This window comes from Eulemur rufifrons, chromosome 29, assembly GCF_041146395.1.
Source record: "Eulemur rufifrons isolate Redbay chromosome 29, OSU_ERuf_1, whole genome shotgun sequence".
NCBI classification, from domain to species: domain Eukaryota; kingdom Metazoa; phylum Chordata; class Mammalia; order Primates; family Lemuridae; genus Eulemur; species Eulemur rufifrons.
The window spans coordinates 61,243,832-61,265,452 of record NC_091011.1 but is presented as its reverse complement, the minus strand read 5'-3'; the positions used below and the strand labels follow the sequence as shown (position 1 = coordinate 61,265,452).

The 21,621-nt window shown below is 33.8% G+C and overlaps 1 protein-coding gene across 5 annotated transcripts in view; it reads right to left on the bottom strand.

Annotated features, from left to right (window-relative positions):
* Positions 1-21,621, bottom strand: part of KMT2E (lysine methyltransferase 2E (inactive)) — a 98,445-nt gene that overhangs the window by 41,011 nt on the left and 35,813 nt on the right. For 4 of the 5 annotated variants that reach the window (XM_069462677.1, XM_069462680.1, XM_069462679.1 and 1 more), the window contains 5 exons: positions 11,823-11,937; positions 10,524-10,753; positions 6,852-6,932; positions 1,768-1,826; positions 642-814 (listed from right to left, as the gene is read on the bottom strand). In XM_069462677.1, coding sequence (XP_069318778.1) covers positions 642-814; positions 1,768-1,826; positions 6,852-6,932; positions 10,524-10,753; positions 11,823-11,937 — 658 coding nt within the window. Of the gene's footprint in view, positions 1-641; positions 815-1,767; positions 1,827-6,851; positions 6,933-9,984; positions 10,037-10,523; positions 10,754-11,822; positions 11,938-21,621 lie in introns of those variants that run through there. The other variant, XM_069462682.1, reaches the window with a different exon arrangement.

Sequence of the window (21,621 nt, the reverse complement as noted above, 5' to 3'; positions counted from 1 at the left end):
AAAAGCTTTATTTTGAAGCCTTAATTTCACATCTAGGTATAATTTTACTCCAAAATAGCACTATTGCCATTATTGAAAGTATTTTTTTTTTTACCTTAAATGACAAAAATCTTCATTAGCAATTATAACAAATTTAATGAAAAGTTAGCTTATAAACAGTTTTCTGTCATCAGATCCTAGGGACAATTCATCACATAGAATTTAAGTGAAAACAAAATCTATGTAGTATGAAATTCAACAAATAGGGAGCCTTGTTAAAATGATTAAATATGATTCAAACAGAGAAGAACCATAAACAATCACTGCTTCTTTACCTGTGAATAATTTATTGTAAGTTTAGGACTGTTATTTCTGTCTTCTAAAATAGCAATCTCTTCTATTTTAGCTTTTGCATTTCTATGACAGTCTTATTAAAAGATTTCAAAGCAGTTTGCAAAGTTTCTTCTCTATTTTGCTTCAATCTTTAAAATGCATTAAAATTTTAAAATGTATTTCATTGTTTAAAATTAACAAAAAAAAAGTTTTGCCAGATATCCTGCCACTTTTTTTAACTACGACCCATTACTCTCACTTCTGTCTTTCCTACAAAACTCAGCTATCTATTATCCTATCTACTCAACTCAAACCAAGCAAAAACGTACTTTTTTACATTTTGAAATGTTTTGTTCTTTCTCCCCACTTTTTTTCCTTCTTTTATCATTAACCTTGGAAACTCTTGAAGCAGTTAAAGTAATCGATGTTGGAGTATGCTGAAATGCAGTATATAATTCCACAGGAACCTCATCACCACTCTCAGTTGCACTGGTATCACCATCTTCAAAGGCAAAATAAAAATTACTGCACATGTAATACTTCTATTTCAAACAATGAAATAAAACAACATTCCACACGACAAACTGCCATCTCTATCTTTCTGAAGAATGAACACATTTTTTCACTTCTTCACTCACCTCATTCATAATAAGATACATTTAAATGTAAACTATAAATATCATTTCTCACACATTAAACTAGAAAGGTTCCAAAAGTCTGACAACATACTCTGGTGTTGTAACTAGGGAAACAAGCACTTTCATACACTACCAGTGAAAATTCAAAAAAGGGGGAATTTAGCCATAGCTAGCAAAATCATATTAATATATGTATTTACCCCTTTGACCCAGCCATCACATTTCCAGGGATCTAGTCAAAGATAAAACAGCAAAGTACAAAAAACTTATGCCAAAGGGTTTTGTTCAGGGTACTGCCTTTAATAACAAAAACAAAACAATAAAATACTAGAAATAACTCAAATGTACATCAAGAGGAATGGTTGAATAAATTATGATTATGCAAAACCAGGTGTACAGGTATCAAGGTTTTAAGCCAAAATGAAAATTGTGGAACATAATCAGAATTTAGAAAATTTAGAAAACTCTATTCCTAAAAATGAAAGAAATACTATCCATGTGATAAACTAGCAGATCACCATCTTTCTAAAGAATAAACATATTTTATTTCTTTAAACCTATAGGTTACCTATGTGTAGAAAAATTATAGATAATTTAAATTTTCTATTTATTTTCCTCTAGTTTCTATATTTCCCAAATTAAGTATATACTTATTGTATAATCTATAAAAAAGAAGATTTAAAATCTATACCAGAGACTGCAAATTACATATACAATCAACATTCATCAATAAGGTGTTTATATCTAACTAAAAATATGCAGATCACTTATTCTCTGTCAGACTAGTTTTAATTTAGCATAGGTCCTTTTTACCCACCTGACATATTTTCCCTTTTCCGGCGTTGTAGTAGCACTGCCCTCTCTTTATCCAAACTCCTACATTAAAATATTAACATGATTATTTATCAAACTTTCATAAATTTAGATTTGAAGATCTATTTTAAATGTGATAAATTTTATAATTTCTTTAATGTTCTTAGTGAAAAACCTAGTATAAAATATATCCAACATCCTTTGCCTTATGGTTTAGATATAATCTAGTAGTAGCAATAGATGCCAGGTAGTGACTCCATTTAACTCTATGATAATTTTTGGCCGGGCACAGTGGGCTCACATCTATAATCCCAACGCTTTGGGAGGCCAACGTGGGAGGATTGCTTAAGGCCAGGAGTTTGAGACCAGGCTGGAAAACTTAGCAAGACCCTGTCTCTACAAAAAATGAAAAACAAAGTAGCTAGGTGTGGTGGTGTGTGCCTGTAGTCCCAGCTACCTGGGAGGCTGAAGCAGGAGAACTGCCTCAACCCAGGAGATTGAGGCTGCAGTGAGCTATGATCGTGCCACTGCACTCCAGCCTGGGTGACACAGTGAGATCTTGTCTCCAAAAGAAAAAGAAAATAATTTTTAACTTAAAAAACACCTTTTTTTCAAATCGAATATTTACAGCAAAAAGTCTGAAAAAACTATAATTAACAATGTAGTTAAAATGACAAACTAAATTTCTTAAAGTAAATGTATGACACTGAATTACAATCTATTGCATTATTACCATTCATCACTTTTGAAATAATAAACACTGAACATGTAACAATTAAGTGAAATATTTCATTAACCTCCCCCAGCCTCTACATCATCCATAGTGGTTTTTTTACCCCCCCCCAACATTCTCACTGTATATATTTATTAGTCTAGAGGCCAAATAACACCAGATTATTCTTAGAAGGGAAAATAAGGGATCTAGCTTAAATTGTCTAAAACTCACTCACAGACTTGCCTTAATGTTTACCAGGACATGTAACTAATTATCTAAGCATCACCAAAATTATCCTATTTATCACAGAATGATGAACAGATCTCTCTTAACTGACTGGCACATATTCCAATTATATGCCTTCCTAGTGGTCAGTTTTTAACCAACTCTCACTGAATTAATCAACAGATATTTACTCCATCAAAAATTATCTGGCAAAAGGCTAATAACTAATAACTATCATAAAGTGAAACAAAACCAAATAGAAAAACCTCACTCACAATAAGAGAAATACAAAATGTAACTACATCGAGATTACCTTTTCTAACCTAATTAAACTGACAAAAATCCATGTCTGTCAAACACTATTGTAAGGCTTGGGAAAACAGGAATGCTTATCCATTACTGGTTGCAATTCAAAATTGCACAGCTCCTACTAGATAGAAGGGAATTTAGCAATATCTGACAAAATTTTACATACACATTTGCCATTTTACTTAACAAACTGACTTCAATTTGTAATAACAAAAGACTGGAAACAACTCAAATGTCTACCCATTGGGAATGACTGAATAAACTAGAGCACATTAAAAAAAAAAAAGAGTACACTGAAGCTGTTGAAAGAAATGAGTCAATCTCCATTATACTACCAGGAAGTGATCTTCAGTGTGTGTGTGTGTGTGTGTGTGTGTGTGTGTACAGATATATATGTATATATATTTATTTTTATTTTTTTTTCCGAGACAGAGTCTTGCTCTGTTGCCCGGGCTAGAGTGCCATGGTATCAGCCTAGCTCACAGCAACCTCAAACTCCTGGGCTCAAGCAATCCTCCTGCCTCAGCCTCCCAAGTAGCTGGGACTACAGGCATGTGCCACCATGCCCGGCTAATTTTTTTATATATATATTTTTAGTTGTCCATATAATTTCTTTCTATTTTTTTAGTAGAGACGGGGTCTCGCTTTTGCTCAGGCTGGTCTCAAATTCCTGAGCTCAAACGATCCACCCGCCTCGGCTTCCCAGAGTGCTAGGATTACAGGCGTGAGCCACCGCGCCCAGCCTTTTCCAATACATATTTTTAAGAGAAAAAAAAATGTGTCAAAGGCACTGTATAATATGCTACTGCTTACCTAAATAAGAAGGGAAATACAAATATATAGACACATATCTGCATATAACAAAACAAGCAATGGAAGGAAAAGTGATTTTTTAAAAGTATTACTTCTGTGGCAGAAGGAACAGGGATAGAAGTTAGACTTACGTGAATAGACCTTGTTTTATATATTTGACTTTAGGAGGACAAAACTACTTCTTATGTAATTATAAAATACATAATTGTAAAAGTAAATAAAATATAAAAAGCAAGTCTTAAAATAAAAAATAACTGATTGCTTCTACATTTCTGGCAGGATAAAATGGTATAGTCATTCTGGGAAACAATGTGACAATTTCTTATAAATCTACACATACATCTACCACACAGCCAAGCTATTGAACTCTTGAGCATTTATAACAAAGGAAAAAGAAATTTTGGTTCTCAAAAAAACCTGTACATCATTGTTTACAGTAACGTTATCTGTAACAGCCACAAAAGTGGAAACAATCCAAATGGTCTTCAATAGGTAAATGGTTAAACAAAACTGTTATATACATGCCATGAAATACTACTGAACAATAAAAAAGAATGAAATAGTGATACATGCAACAAATTGAATGGCTCTCAGGAAATTATGGTAAATGAAAAAGCCAATCCCAAAATGTAACATACTGGGTCATATACATACACACATATATGATTCCATTTATAGAACATTCTAGACATGACAAAATTATAGAATTGAATTCTAGATTAATGGTTGCCAAAGTACAGGGTTGGGAGGTAGGAGGTGGGTATGGCATCAGGAGGTATCCTTGTGGTGATAGAAAATGTTTTATAACTTGACTGTTATAAATGTCAATATCCTAGTTGTGATACTATATTAACAGTTCTGTAAGATGTTAACATTGGAGGAAACTAGGTAAAGGATATACCCGATCTCTCTGCATTATTCCAAAACTGCATGTGAATCTAAAATTAACTCAAAAAGTTTCATTTTAAAAAATCAAAAAGAAAACCAGTAGTGTGTATCCAGCTGGTGTAATAACCAAACAGTAAAATTATTTCAAGGGACTTTAAACCCCATAAATCGACTATAAATCCTTTGTTGGATTTATATTATATATAATCTATAGGGGAAAAATTTCTAAACTGCTTTATATAATCATATTGTTGATGCTCCTGTTGGTGTTGTTACTGAGACTGTTGTATTCTTCTGTGAGATTAAGCAATTGAGTAATTATGTGATATTCTAATTACATTATTCTTGGTGTTGCAAACTAGGATAAAAAAAGATATAGATGCAATATAAAAATGGTTAAATAAAAACTTATATTCCTAAATTTGAACTGCAATTAGCATAAATTCATGTATTTTATCTTAAAAATAAACAAACAGAAAATACTTCCTAACTTTGTCTACTAAAAAGAATAGGGATAGTGAGCAATCTAGTAGGAAGGAGCATGACTAGCCCCGCAATTCTGGTCTTGAGAGTCAATTCTGAGTTTGGGGCACAGAAGTATAAGATAAGCCTGAGACATTCTATCATATCAGATAGCAAAGAAGCTATCAGAGTCCATACTAGGGTACTATCAAAAAGACTTGAAAACCAACTTCGCCGAAAATGGAATGAAATTTAAGCATAAATAAGGATGATAACTGCAAGAGGCTGATATCCACTACCTTTAAATTCATGAGTTCATGATAATTCTTAAAATTTTTTCATTACTCTGAAAACTGGTAAATATAGGCTAAGAATCAACAACCATTTATTCTACCTTTCCTCACTGAAATATATCTTAAGAGAACTAAATAGTTAATATGGGAAAGTTTGTTCCCAGAGAAATATTCCAGCTAATAAATGATGAATAGAATTAACATATCACTAATTTGTAACCCTTAATAAATTAATGGATCTAAGGACTTTTAACAACTCCCATCATAGAGACAACCAGGTATCATATAATAGAAGAACAGTTTATGAAAATAGTCCTACATGATGGACACACTTATGATATTGAAACAAACTGTACAAAAGCAAGGCATGTAACCAAAACATCTGTATCCCCATAATATTCTGAAATAAAAAAATAAATAAAAATAAAATTTAAAATAAAATGAAAGTAGTCCTACAAAAAAAATTGAACCTAAATCTGATCAAGCCTATAGATATACACACCTTTTCACAGAAATACAGAGGAAATTATAAAATCATGAGACTGAAACCGGCAAAATTCATCAGGACAAAAAACTGAATTCCTTAAACATGTTCCATGGGTGATCAGGGATGGGGTGAGAGGAATAGGTTCAGATTACTAGAGACATAAGAGATGTATATCAACCAATCAGTATCATAATAGTGGCTAGAAGAGCCAGAGATTTTGTTGCATGTACAGTAACAGTTTTGTGGTTATTTTTTCTCTTCAGATATATACTGAAATACATATACACATAATACATATATAATTAAATATATATGGATGAAATAATATATCATCTGGAATTTTCCTAAAACTACTATGTAAAGGGAAAAGAAATACATGGCATTATAGATTAAACATAATTAATGAAGCAGGGTGGTGGAAATGTGGGTTCATTATACTATGTTACTTTTATGTACATTTGAAATGTCCACAATAAAAAAATTTAAAAAAACAAAAAAGAAACGGGAACAAAACATACAGAAAACAGGAAGAATGACAGACCTACCAAATTCCGTAACCAAGGGAGTGCTCCTCTAGTAATTCTTTAACATAATGCATTCCAGTGAAAAAAGATCCCATCACTTAGAAGATGCACTATTATTTTATGCATCATTAATAAAGTAAAAACCCTACAAAGTAAACCCTGATGCACTATCAATGAAAAGATTTCTCCTGATTTTAGAGATGTCAGAATACAAAAATAATAATAAACATAAAAATGGAAAAGTACAACATAGACTTGATAAAATACAGTGATTCAGTAATACTTTAATCTACAATTCATAAATAAATTTCTGTTAACTACATACTAACTCAGTAAGATTACTGGCAATTTTATCAGATATGTGAAACTTACCTAGGCTGACAACGTTCACATAGATATGTATCAGGAATATGCTGCCTGTCAATCCCCATGCAGTCAATATGTTGCCAAACACTTGGGGAAAAAAAAAAGCAGAACACATATATTATTAAAAACATCCTTAAATTAAGATTTGATATTCTATTCAACTATCACTTAGTAAGTGCCTATTGTGAGCTTAGCACTCTAAAAAGTGCTGTAATTCACAGAAATGTGTCTTCAGGGAGATAAAATTTTGAGATGCAAAAAGGAGAGGACAAACATAGGATATACAAGTTTTTAAAGCAAATACAATTTTAAAATTCAAAAGGTATAGGTTACAAACATTATTAGAAATCACAAAATGGAGACGTCCACACTACTTGGAGTTAATGGGAAAAGCTTCTTGAAGAATAATGTACTTGAATAGAACCTCATTTAGGGAACAGGAATAAAAGACATCACTGTAGCAATGTTTATGAATTATCATTTAGTAGATATGAACAGAAGGTGGCCATAAGATGCTGAGAGCGGTGGCTCACACCTATAATCCAAGCACTTTGGGAGGCTAAGGCAGGAAGATTGCTTGAGACCAGGAGTTCAAGACCAGCCTAAGCAAGAGTAAGACTTCATCTCTACAAAAAATAGAAAAATTAGCAGGGCATAGCGATGTATGCCTGTAATTTCAGGTAGTCAGGAGGTTGAGGCAGGAGAATCTCTCGAGCCCAGGATTTTGAGGTTGCAGTGAGCTATGATGATGCCATGGCACTCTAGCCTGGGTGACAGCACAAGACTCTGTCTCAAAAAAAAAAAAAAAGAGAGAAAGAAAAAGAGAAGGTGGCCAAAAGGAGGTCAATATGTATGAAGTCAATATTCATTTTGAGAAACAGAGGGCAATAAAATTAGATCAGCGAAGTGCAGTATCAGATTATACAGGACTTGGATGTGTGTAGATTTCCTCTGTCAATGGGTAATAATTAGAGGTGCTGTGGTGGCATATAGTATTAATTCAAAAAAGTTAAGAAACTAGAAGCAGAAAGAGCAACTAAAGAGGCTTTTCCAACATTCCAGACTTGAGTTAAAAAAGGACAGAACCAGAATAATAGCAGGGAAAAAGAAGTTAAAGAATACAAGAGGCATTAGATGAGAACAGAGATTAAACCTAATTGCTTTTAATGAAATACATGGACAAGCTTGAGGCAAACTTTTCAATTTATTATTATTGTATTATTTTATTGCCAAGACTTTAATTTGTCTGAAGTCAATATATACACTTGTTTCCAAAAACAGTCTTAACTACTCTTTACAAAATAAGTAGCCACTTCAAATATATAACTACAGTAGTCCCCTGTGATCCACAGTTTCACTTTCTGTGGTTTAAGTTATCCATTGTCAACTGCAGTCTGAAAATATTAAGATATTTTAACAGAGAAAGAGAGAGACACCACATTCATGTAACTTTTATTACAGTATGTTACAATTGTCCTATTTTTTAAATTATTGTTGTTAATCTCTTACAGTACCTAATTTATAAATTAAACTGCATCATAGGTATTTATGTATAGGAAAAAACATAGTAAAAATATATATTTATATTTTTATCCACAGTTTTATCCACAGTTTCAGGCATCCACTGGGGGACTTGGGACATACACTCTGCAGGTAACGGGGATAACTGTACTAAACTAACTGCTATTGTGTTCTCTGCTTCTCAATTAAGAATGTTGGGGCAAGAACTGATAGAATGTGGAAAGTAATAGAATATATATGACAAGTAAAAAAAGTGACAAAGAAAAGCAAGGCAAATGGCAATGAGGGTTAGAATAACAAAATAAGTTAAATTTGTGGGCTAAGTAATGATGTCACACAGACAATATAAGAAACAAAGCTAGAAAAATGAATAATTACAATCATAGATGTCAGACTTGAAAGAGATAAATATGGGCAGTAGAAACATAAAAAAACATAAAGAAGCAGTGTAAAGTAAGAATAAGAAGAAAGATTAAGCCTTGCAATATACTACAGGTTGAGCAACAGAAAAATAGAATAACAGAAAATAGATTCATAACGAAAAGCAGCTGCTCAGAAGCAAACACCTTGAATAATACAGAAACTGGGAAATAGTGCTTAAGGAATTTGTAGATGGATATAAAAAAACCTAATGATAATTTTGCTATTCTCTAAGAGATAATTGTATATTATATATAGATCACTGAAATTAAATAAAAAAGAAAGCATTGCTAAGATTATATGTTACAATAAAATAAAAACACTACCAAATTGTATGTAATTTATCACATTAGACAAGGTCAGCTAAGAGAAAGTTCTTTTATTTGATTGGCTACATGATTTGATATTTTTCTATTATGAGGAAGGTAATGCATTACTAAAGTTATTTTTTAATATTTTATTAATTTTTTTCCTGGTTAGTCTGTCCCATCTGCATATTTTTTAGTTTTTAAATTTACCTCCTGAATAAATTTAGTGAAATCATTATTCATGGTAATGATAGGTATCATGGGTAATGAGAATTTATTTTTAAATACAAAAAGATACAATATGTTTCTTATTAAAATATACTCAGAGTATTAATATTACAACTTTCCATAAAAATATCAAATTTCACATTCCACTGAACACTTTAATTTCCCACTTTTTGGCAGAAATAAATGAACTTTTTAAAATATAATCCTAACTGTATGTTTTTATCAATAATATCCAACTCCTAATCACCTAATCTAATAGATGAGAACATTACAAATAATACAAAGTAATTTATATTTGTCTCTAGGATTCATTTTTATACTCACATTCCAATATGTGTGAATGCCATACTACTTCACATCAAATAATGAAGCTATGCCATAAGGCCCAGACCCAGGAAATCCTGTAAAGCTATCCAACTTTCTTGTGTTCTACAATGCCCTGCTTAAATACTGTCTGCTCCCCACCCTATGCAAGGGATAAACTCAGTAACTTTCAGGCTGAAACCCTACTATTCCCTCTCCATCCTCCCAAATCCCTCCCACCAAAAAAATAAAAACAAAACAAAACACCTAAAACCAAACAAAAAAATAAACAAACCAAAAAAAAAAACCAGTCAAAAACCAAAAATGAAACAAAACCCCACTTTCTGTCCCAATCACACCTTCTCTAGGGGAGGAGGCCTTTCTTGGTGGTTGAACCAGGGTTGGGGGAGGGGAGACTGTGGTTCTGGTTCAAGGAGACTCCAGAGTGCTGCAAGGTTCAAGTCAAAAGGAGGTGAGAGAGTCAGGTCAAACAAGCATCATTCAAAATGTTTAATTCCCCCAAACTGGAAAATCACAGTTGACTATATAGCACAAATAATTCCAAAGGAAATACAAAGGACTCTCTACTCTCATTTCTATCTTGTCTACTACTACTATATGTACTTGTATTACTATTAAACTAAGTGAAAAGAGAGATGTGATCCTACAGGAATAAAGTTCAGAAAGGACTGCCTATAACTCAGTTAACAATAAAGATTTCTAATAAAATCTTTTTTCACAAAGGGGTTTTTCTAGGAATAAAATAAACTGCTCAATAGTAGCAAAAGTCCTACTTAAAATAAACATTCATTAATTCTTCAAGTGCTTTATCTTTTCCAACATTAACAAAATTTAGCAGCATTCAAGAAAAATAAATTAATGGTGTGAAATATTTTACCTGCATTTGTCACAACAGATCATGTATCCATCATCATGTGTAAAACCACATATGCACCTGGTTACATCAGTACCATAACTTCCATCCTCAGATGTGCTGATTGTAGTAGCACTAGAAGTTTCATCAAAATTAGGAGTCGTAAATATGCCTACTTCATTTTTGCTAATAAGAACTGATGGAGGAGGGGAAGCCGGAGGTGTTGGAGGAGGACGAGCACCATAATTATGGTCCTGGATAATTGAACACAAACACAGCACGATATTATTTAATTTCAACAATGATATGCACTAAGCAACTTAAATAAAATTCAACCTGTAATTTGAATACTCAAGAGATACGAAAATGGCTCATTTCTTCCTTAAATACCACGAAAATAATGACTCGGTGAAGCTAGATGTTAAAACTCCAGTAGTAAATGAATATATCTATTTATAAGGTGAGGGTGGGTCACTTTCACATCTAAAACTCATTCCCTCCCCACCAAATCAGAAGATATCTTCACAGTCCTATGGCCACATAGCTCCACCTTCAAGATGAAAGCAGGTGCAAGATGTGACAATAGAGGTAAATAAATAAATAAATAAAACTCAGGAATATGGCGGCTAAAGAATAACAAAAACAACATAGGCATATTATTACAATAAGGTATATAATATATGATTTTTCTAAAAATTTGGTAATTTTTATTCTGGTCCAAGTAGTAAAAATCTCTCATAATTGCACCTTCATAATAACAAATGTGTCCAGTTTTGTAACCATGTTTGAATCCAAACTCTGTTTCTTACTAGCTATGCAATATTGAATAAGTTAAACTAGGTAAGCTTTCATTTTTCTGAGCTATGAAACAGAGAAGAAAACGATATCTCATACGGTTGGTTTTGAGGATTAAATGATATAACATAAGTAAATACACTTAGCAGAGATTCTCAAATATAACAAGTTCTCAATAAATGGTAACTATATAAATTACTACATAAATTACTATATATATAAAATGCAGAATTAACGGCAGATAGTACAACAAACCTTAACTATAGTCTTCTTATACAGAGAATAAAGAAATATAACATCAAACTATTAACAGCATAAATTGGAAAATAATAAGAGAGTTTCTCTAATAAAATTTTAATCCCTTAATATAAGTAAAACTAATGAAAAATTAAACTATAAATTATATACCTAATTATATAGTATAAAACAAATGCTTTTTACATATGAAGTTATTTTAAGTACAATACCATATCTACTTTCAACTTTAAATTTTAAAAATATCCTTCCAGAGAAATGTTTGACACTTACCGCATAGGGCAAACCAATGTAACTATGTGAATGATGCGAGCTGCTGGTATATAACTGGTGGGGATAACTGTTGGATTTCTCAACTACCACAGGGCTAGCTTCTACGGATTCTGGTCTGGGGGGAAAAAAGTTGCATCAAAGAGAATTCCATTCATTTTTGTCTTTTAATCAATGAAAAATAAGTACTTACACTAAAATATTGGCTATACAAATATAATGTCTATTTATAGCAGGTAGACACACTGTAGATATATCCTATCTAGATTCTGTGTCATAACAAAACTTTTGTTTAAGTAAAATAAATGTCCCACTCCAAGTTCAAATACAGTTTCCCTCTCTACCATTAAAAAAAATTACTAAAGACCAAACATTATTTAATATACCCAGTAGCACTGGGAACACTAAACACAGGGGTGCAGAGAAGTGGCAGATATAATTTAAACAAGACTAAGGATACATTGAATCTATATGGACCTCCACTTTAATTGTGAAGTATGCTTTTCAATGTTCAAAACTATAGGTATGTGTTGAGTGTGCCTAGATATAATAGAGCCTTGTAAATGTCAGAAAAATTAGAGAATAGGAAATCTCTCAATGAACCAGATTTATACTTGAAAAAAATGAAAAATAAGCAGCAACCTGTAGTAAGACCAGCAGTTATGGTACGGTAACAGTTAAGTGATGGTGACTAATCAACTACTGATAAAACAATTTGCTCACTATAGCTGACCTGTAAGTTTCCCGATCTAGCATTTTACATATTCTAGGTTATTAAATATGAAATGTCCCACTATGAATCAGAAGTGTAGTTTATCATATCTCAAACAAGAAGCAGTACAATTAATCAAAGTATATGCCTAAACCATCGACACAGTTTTGCCATTTTAACAGTAGTTTGTTTATGCTAGCAGCGAAGAAGCCTGGAGAGCAAGTGGTTGGTAATGAAATCATCAAAGGCATTCTCCACAGCTTGTTGAGAATTGAATATTTTTCCTTCCAAGAGGTGATCCAAAGCCTGGAAGAAGCAGTAGTCAGTTGGTGCAAGGTTTGCTGAATACAATGGATGACAGAGAGTTTCTGAGTCCAGCAGCTGTAGTTTGAGCAGCATTGCTTGTGTGATGTGGTCGAGCGTTGTCTTTCAAGAGGATTGTCCTGGCCGGGCGTGGTGGCTCACGCCTGTAATCCTAGCACTCTGGGAGGCCGAGGCGGGTGGATTGCTCAAGGTCAGGAGTTCGAGACCAGCCTGAGCGAGACCCCGTCTCTACTAAAAATAGAAAAGACATCATATGGACAACTAAAAATCTATATAGAAAAAATTAGCCGGGCATAGTGGCGCATGCCTGTAGTCCCAGCTACTCGGGAGGCTGAGGCAGTAGGATCGCTTAAGCCGAGGAGTCTGAGGTTGCTGTGAGCTAAGCTGACGCCACGGCACTCACTCTAGCCTGGGCAACAAAGTGAGACTCTGTCTCAACAAAAAAAAAAAAAAAAAGAGGATTGTCCTGTCTCTATCTATTGACCAATCTTAGCTGCTTAATCGCAAACATCCTCATCAATTCATCCAAGTGGTTGCAGAAGACATCTGCTGTAATCGACAGACCAGGCTGCATGAAACTGTAGTGGATAATACCAGTGCTGGACCACCAAACAGATACCATTAGCTTTTTTTGATGAATATTCACATTCAGTTTTGGACAGTGTTTTGGCACTTCATCTTTACTCAATGACTGTGGCGAATGCTTGCAATTGTCAAAAAGAATCCATTTTTTTTCACACATAACAATACAGTGTAGAAATGGTTCGCCTTTATGTCATGACAGCAAAGAAAGGCAAGCTTTGAGATGATTTGTCCTCTGACACTCACTTAATTCATGCAGAACCCATCTATCCAGCTTCTTTACCTTGTTGATTTGTTTCAAATGGGCCAATGTGTTGGAATAGTAACATAAACCTTGCTGCTAAATTCACATTTAGTATGAGATAGATTTGCTTCCACTACACAGCTTTCAGCTCATCATTATCCACCTTGGTCTCAGGTCACCCACATGGCTCATTTTCAAGATCAAAATCACCAAACGAACTTCTCAAACCATCCATGTACTGTGTGTTCATTAGCCACATCGTTCCCAAACACTTTTTTGATATTTCAAGCTGTCTGTGCTGCACTGGTTCCAAGACGGAACTCATATTAGAAAATAACATGAATTTTTGACTTATCCATGGTTTCACAAAAAATGCTCTAAAAAAAAATTTAAAAGATAATCACAAGCCAAAACGTGTGTTTGCAAGACTGAAGATGTACCTTCACAGTGAAAATAAAACAAGAAGTGTCAAAGTAAAATGTGAGAGAGACCAACTGTCAAACTTGGTACTTAAGGAAACTGGAAATTTCATGCTTAATAACCTATACATTGCTTTCCCAACTTCTGTACTCATACCAATCCTTCTGAGGCCACCTTGGCTAACACTTATTGATCGATTAGGTAGTTAGGTCACTCACACTAAAATTAATCTCTCCTTTGAACATACACAACAACATGATTTCTTTCTGTGCCTATATTTCACTATACTATAGCCACCAATTGAAATAATTTTTTCATGACAACCCTTATCCTACCTCTTATTCAAAACTTTCCCTTAGAACTTATTATTTGTACTATTAATGATTTAAGACTTCTTAATGGCTACACTCTAACTGGTCATGAGACTGGCAGCATAAACAGCAATATTTATAGTCAATTGCTTCTTAAAGTCTCAGTTTAGCTCTAAGTGACTGCTGTTTGAGTCCAGTTTGCCAGAATCAGCAAAAAGAGATAAAAACTAAGGTTACTAAATGGTTCTGAAGGAGATTACAAAAAGAGGAGTCTCTAACATGTTCTGAATACAGTCATGCTTTGCTTAAATACAGTGATGCTTTGCTTAACAACAGAGATTTGTTCTGACAATAGGCGATTTCATTGTTGTGCAAACATGACATAGTGTACTTACACAAACCTAGATGGTATAGCCTACCACACACGTAGGCTATACGGTATAGCCTACTGCTCCTAGGCTACAAACCTGTACAGCATGATACTATAGGGAATGTCATCAGCAACTGTAACACAATGGTAAGTAACTGCATATCTTAACTTAGAAAAGGTAAGAGTCAAAGCACGGTATAAAAGATAAAAAATGGCACACCTGTATATAGGGCAGCTGCAATATAATCTTGTGAACCACCATTTTATATGGGGGTCCATCACTGACCAAAACATTGTTGTGTAGCACATGACTGTAATTTGAAAATAAATACTCAACCTATTATCTACGCTGTTATATTAAGAGTTCACTTATTCATTTTAAAACAAATGTTTCTCAATTGCAAAATTAACACATGCTCATAGTATAAAATTTAAATACAGAAGTACGTAAGAAAGTGAAAGACCATGTTCCCACCCAACTCCCAGACATTCCTTTGTTAATACTGCCATGTGTCCTCCTCTAAATTTTCCTAAGCATAAATGTATCTATACAATTTTTGTTTATTTTAAACTGAGAATATACTCTATGTATTCACAATTTGCTTTTTTTCATCTTTAAGTATCAATACATGTCTACTTCATTCTTGGTAATAACTGTTTATTTCATTATATGAATGTACCATAACTTACTGAACAATTTCCCTACAGTTGGACATTTATTTTTATTTTTCACTATTAAAAGTATCACTGCAAATGTACACCCTCCATGTATCTTTTCTGCATACATGGTAGTAATTCCTACAACATTGATTTCTGGAGGTGCAAATGCTGAACAAAAGGTAAATGCACAAAAAATTAACAGATACTGCCAAACTGCCTTTGATTACTTTACAATATTGACTTATTTAAAATTCTTTTAAAATTACATAGAAGGAAGAAGTGGAGTTTTAGCCATGATCTACAAGGCTACTGTTAAAGCAGCATACAGGAACTGTGGCCAGAGTATAAAGATTCACTCCAAGATTTAGATCAAACTCTGCAATATGTTACTAAAGGGTATGAGCAAAACTGATAATTTGGAGTAGCTAATGATCAGAAGTAAAATTAAAACAAACTTTCAGTCCAAATGCAGATAAGGTGAAGCATGCAAACCAGTCACAGATGCTTTGTATGATTTCATGATTCAAATTAAAGCTGCTGCACTGATAAGTTGGCAATGCAAGAAAGTAGAAGTAAGATATCCTCATGTCTAATGCCTGTACAATAAAGCCCCCTTATCCCCATGGAATATGTTCCAAGATCCCCCAGTGGATGCCTGAAATCATAAATAGTACTGAATCCAACTACCATCAATGAGAATACGTTTCTAGCCATATCTTCCAGCCACAAATTGAAAGCCTTTTCCATCTTAACTAAGCACTTATCATTAACTGTGGCCATAACTTTTGCAGTTTGAGGTACAATTACAAAATTAGCACAAATTCTTTTTCCTTCTTCACAAATTCATGCCCAGAAGATTCATTCTTAATGTGTATCTTAGCAACCCCATCATACGATTTTTTTTCTTTCTTTATTAAATCAAGAACTTTCACCTTTTCACTTACAGGAAGCATTTTACTGCTTCTCTTTGGCATATCCGAATTGCTAGCATCACTACTCTTGTACTTTGGGGTTACTTAAACCTAAGCTCTGTGATACCAAAATCATCAGTTTGATAACCAAGACAGCTAAGCGATTAACAAGAGCGTAGCATACATAGATAGCATGGATACACTGGACAAAGGGATGATTTGTGTCCCAGGTGAGACGGTACAAGACTTCATCATGATACTCAAAATGGCACGCAATTTAAAACTTATGAACTGTTACGTTTCTGGAATTTTCCATTCAGTATTTTCAGACCTTGGTTGACTGTGAGTAACTGAAACCTCAGAAAGTGAAACTGTGGATAAGGGGGACTACTGTACTTATTAAAAGTAATTTGAAAAAGAAGGTGACAATAGTTTTAAAAAAAATTGGTTGACCTATTTTAAGGATTTTCCCAAACTATGGAATACCCCTTAATTAAAATAAAAAGAAAAAAAATTTTTTTTAAGGTAACAGATAATTAGAATGGTTCTTTAAAAGTCCCATGGTCCTAAATATCTCAAATCTCTTCATTTCTAGAGCACAGTAAATATAAAAACAACTTGGTGGCAAATATTAAAAGTCAAACATCCTCTGATCCAGTAACCCCATTTGCAGGAATTTATCCTAAGGAAGTAATTCCCACTAAAGGCAGAACTACAGAACTGAGATGTTCATTGTAACACTATTCATAAAATTATTAATAGAAACAGAAGCAGAAATCATTTCAATGTCCAATCAATGGAAAGTGATTAATTATGCTGAGCAAGCCTATTACATTTACATATGGACAACAGCCAGGTAGGAACTCACAGTAACAAACTGCTATATTAAAGTAGTAAGAGTTCTCCTCTAAAATCTCCTAGAATGTCATCATAAAGCTTTAACAAATTTTTAAAGTACAAAGAGACAGTACGTGATGATAAATTTTTGTGTAAATAGCTGCTACAGCATTCTGTTTAGCCAATTTATATATATTCACATAAATACCTAGATAATATACAGGTGTAACATTTATCATCAAATAACAAACTATTAGCATAGTGTTTCTATAAATGATTATGTATCAAAACATAATCCATGATGCTGTGTTCATCCTATAGACAAATGAGATTTCACTTAACATAATTTTGATGTGACTTTTGAATTAAAGAGTAAAGCAGCTTATATACTGGCTTGTACTCATTCATATATTCCTTTGTATATGTTCTTCAATCACTGAATCAGGAAAGGATATTCTCTTTATCCATGGGAAACTTCCCAAAAGATATTCATTCCCTACTCTGAGAATTCAAAATGTTCACAGATTTTCAAAATGGTCAAAAATGGCAGGTAATTAAATTATTACCAATATATAAGCAATGACATATGGACAAATGGTTAAAACCACCATAAGTTATAGATGAACTCACTTTTTCAAAACCATGAATTCTGTTTCCAACAAGCAGAAGAACAGAAATACACAAAAAGAGATTCTAACATGCAACTTGGCTCTAAAACTAAAGTAAGAAGTATACTCTTGTGTTAATAACTAAGCCAATACTTGGGTGCTGACTGCTTCATTTAGAGGTTCTCTTACAGCTAAAAAGTGCAGAAGGAATAATCAAATTACAAAAACCACCAATCTGTAACCTTTAAGAGATTACAAATCTAGGCAACTGATAACTATGGATGCTGAAACGCTTAGATAAAAGGTTGACAGGTAGATAAGAGGACAACACCGGTACCTATTGATCATTCCTATCTTCACCAGTAAGTTAGACAACCAATCCTTATTTGCCTTCCTAATGCTATGTAATAGAAAGTACACAGTCCTACTTACAAAGTATCACACTAAAAAGAAAAGAAAAATCAGAGAAATAGAAAGGAAAAGAACGTGAAACTAATAACATCTCTAAATCTAAATACCAGTTTATCAGAAATATGGGGTAAATAAGAATCACATGACAGCAGAACAAAGCAATCAGCCAAATTCAGAATGTTAAAACCTCTATAAGGCCAAATTTTCCAGTACATGGCATGAGGGGAAACAACTTAAAGAGGAGGGGGTTGTTACAGATGAAAAGAGATTCAAGAGACATTTTAATCAAATACACTGTGTGAATCTTGTTTGAATTCCAAATTGAACATACCAATTACAAAAAAACATTTTTAGACAAGTGGGGAAATGTGAAGATGAACTGAGTATTTTAAAGTATTGTTAATTTTGTTATATGAGATAACAGTATTTTTTTTAGAAAGTCCTTAACTGTTAGTGATGTACACTGAATAATATATGGGTGACATGATATGGGAATTTGCTTTAAAATACTTAAAGAAAAAAAGAAAAACTGAGGAATAGGTGAAACAAGATTGGCAACACTATCCAGGCATGGTAGTGTGCACCTGTAATCCCAGCTCCTGGAGAGTCTGAGGTGGGAGGATCGCTTGAGCCCAGGAGTTCAAGACCAGCCTGGGCAAGCAACATAGTGAGAACCTGTCTCATGACCAAAAAAACAAACAAACAAAAAAAAAACCCAATAAATCCTGTTTTTAAATTAGACTGGCAACACTTTGAATACAAGTTCAAATACCGTAAGCTGAGTAATGGCCAACTGGGATTATTATTCTGTTCTCCCTACTGTTATGTATATATTTACATTTTCAAACTAAAAAGTGGAAGAAAAAAAAAAAAAAGAGAAAAAGAAAAAGAAGAAAGGTCCTCTAAGCTTTTTATCTTACATTTAATATTTCTATACACTGGGTACCAGGAAGATGTCCTGGGCATTTCTAAACCTCTACTTGTAGAATCTCTCTCTCTCTCTTTTTTTTTTTTTAATTTTTTTTGAGGCAGAGTCCCCCTCTGTCACCCTGGCTAGAGTGCTGTGGCATCAACCTAGCTCACAGCAACCTCAAACTCCTGGGCTCAAGCAATCCTTCTGCTTCAGCCTCCCAAGTAGCTGGGACTATAGGCATGCGCCACCATGCCCGGCTAATTTTTTCTATATATATTTTTAGTTGTCCAGCTAATTTCTTTCTATTTTTTAGTAGAGACAGGTTCTCACTCTTGCTTAGGCTGGTTTCAAACTCCTGAGCTCAAATAATCCACCTGCCTCGGCCTCCCAAAGTGCTAGGATTACAGGCGTGAGCCACTGTGCCCGGCCTGTAGAATCTCTCTTAACCCTTACTCATTAATTTCAACATATTTTTTTAAGGCTTATTTCAACTGCTCCTTAAAGAGTAGTTTCCTGACTGCTTCAACTCATCATAATTTTTTTTTTTTTTTTTGAGACAGAGTCTCACTCTGTTGCCCGGGCTAGAGTGAGTGCTGTGGCGTCAGTCTAGCTCACAGCAACCTCAAACTCCTGGGCTTAAGCGATCCTACTGCCTCAGCCTCCCAAGTAACTGGGACTACAGGCATGTGTCACCATGCCCGGCTAATTTTTTTTTGTATATATATATATTTTAGTTGTCCATATAATTTCTTTCTATTTTTAGTAGAGACGGGGTCTCACTCTTGCTCAGGCTGGTCTCGAACTCCTGACCTCGAGCGATCCACCCGCCTCGGCCTCCCAGAGTGCTAGGATTACAGGCGTGAGCCACCGCGCCCGGCCAACTCATCATAATTTTATCATTCCTAAAGTGCTCATTTACTGTATTGTTAGTTTATTACTTTTCATGTAATATGGAGTTAAAAGTGTGGAAGAGGGGCCAGAGATGAGGGCAGATAAGCCAGGCAAGGACTAGTGCAGGAAGGACCTTGGGTAACAAGCTAAGGAATATGATCTTTTATCCTGAAAAACTATACAGAGGCACTAATGGCTGGTCTCTTCCTCAAGCAAGGAAATGATGTGATCAGAGTAGTACTCTGGCAAGACAAAGCTAAACACTTTAAACGTGAGTTTGAGTAATATGTAAATAATTCTCCTAGATTCAGTAGGTTCAGGAGAAGCCCTGAACCTAATCAATGCATGTAAAAAGTGCTACCTCTGCAAGACTCCTCCCCCCGTCCTCACTTACAAATAAATTTCCTCTGTTCAATCTAACCCTCCACTTTTCTGAAAAGCACTTAAGCACTCTTGTCTAGTTTCAAAGTGATCGTCATGAGTGTACAGGTTCAAACTGGTAAACTTTTTATTTAGGAAAAGGATACTAAAATGTGTAGCTTGTTATTACAACAAGTAATTCCACAATTTTATCCTTAAGTTCCTTCAACTCTCCAGTACAGTATCAACTGCCTTGGTAATTTGCTTTCATTAATTTCTTATGAGGTATAGAACACAGGGTGAATTAACCACTGTTAGATTCAGCTGATACTTAGCTGCTTTCAATGACAATGTAAAACTAAAACAAATATTTTGTTACCATAATAAAAAAAAGACTTGACTCTTAGTAATCTCTGCATCTATCAATTACACGACCAACAAGAAGTTCCCATTAGCTCTCTGGCAGCCTTCCTTCTTATTATACAATGTATTTTTAAAATCTTACCAAACTTGGTGTCCTTTGCAGGATACATTCAAATTATCCTCTCATCCACTTAATTTCCAGTTATTACAGGATATGCCAAACTTCTCTGAATCTCCTTTTCCCCATAATAGACAATTCTGAATTCTGAAACTCATTATTTGGCTACTTATTTACAACGGAATCTTTTATTTAGCCAAACAAATCTTGAATCTGTTTCAAGTGCCTATCTTTACTATATTACTATAGAGCTGAAAAGTGATCTTTATATAGGCTCTAGAGTTGGAGAAAATAAAATTGTATTTCAAATTCTTACTTTTAACTATACGATCTGGAAAACTGCATCATTTAATCCTTTATCAGTTAAAGAGAACGTGATTAAAAATTTCCTTTGTACTAGAGAATTTTATATCCCTCCTCCTTCTATATCCTGTCCTAATGTATTATACCATTGTCAGTACATCATCACTCAGATAACAAATGTAGTATTATACATTTCAATCTCCTTTGAGTCACTACTATAATTCTGCTAGTTTCCTAATGCCTTTTAATATTTCCCAGCTTCCCAAAATAGGTACTAACCAGAACTGCTACTGTAAAGAACTTAACATTCAATGTATTGGAATCATACCAATTTTGTAAGATTTTTTACATACGAGGGACTTTTCATTCAATTATACAGCCCCTGACATCTTTCTACAATGAAGAGGCTATAAAATATTTCTAGCTTTAGTTCTGTCTCTTCTTAACAACTGATAGAGAATTAG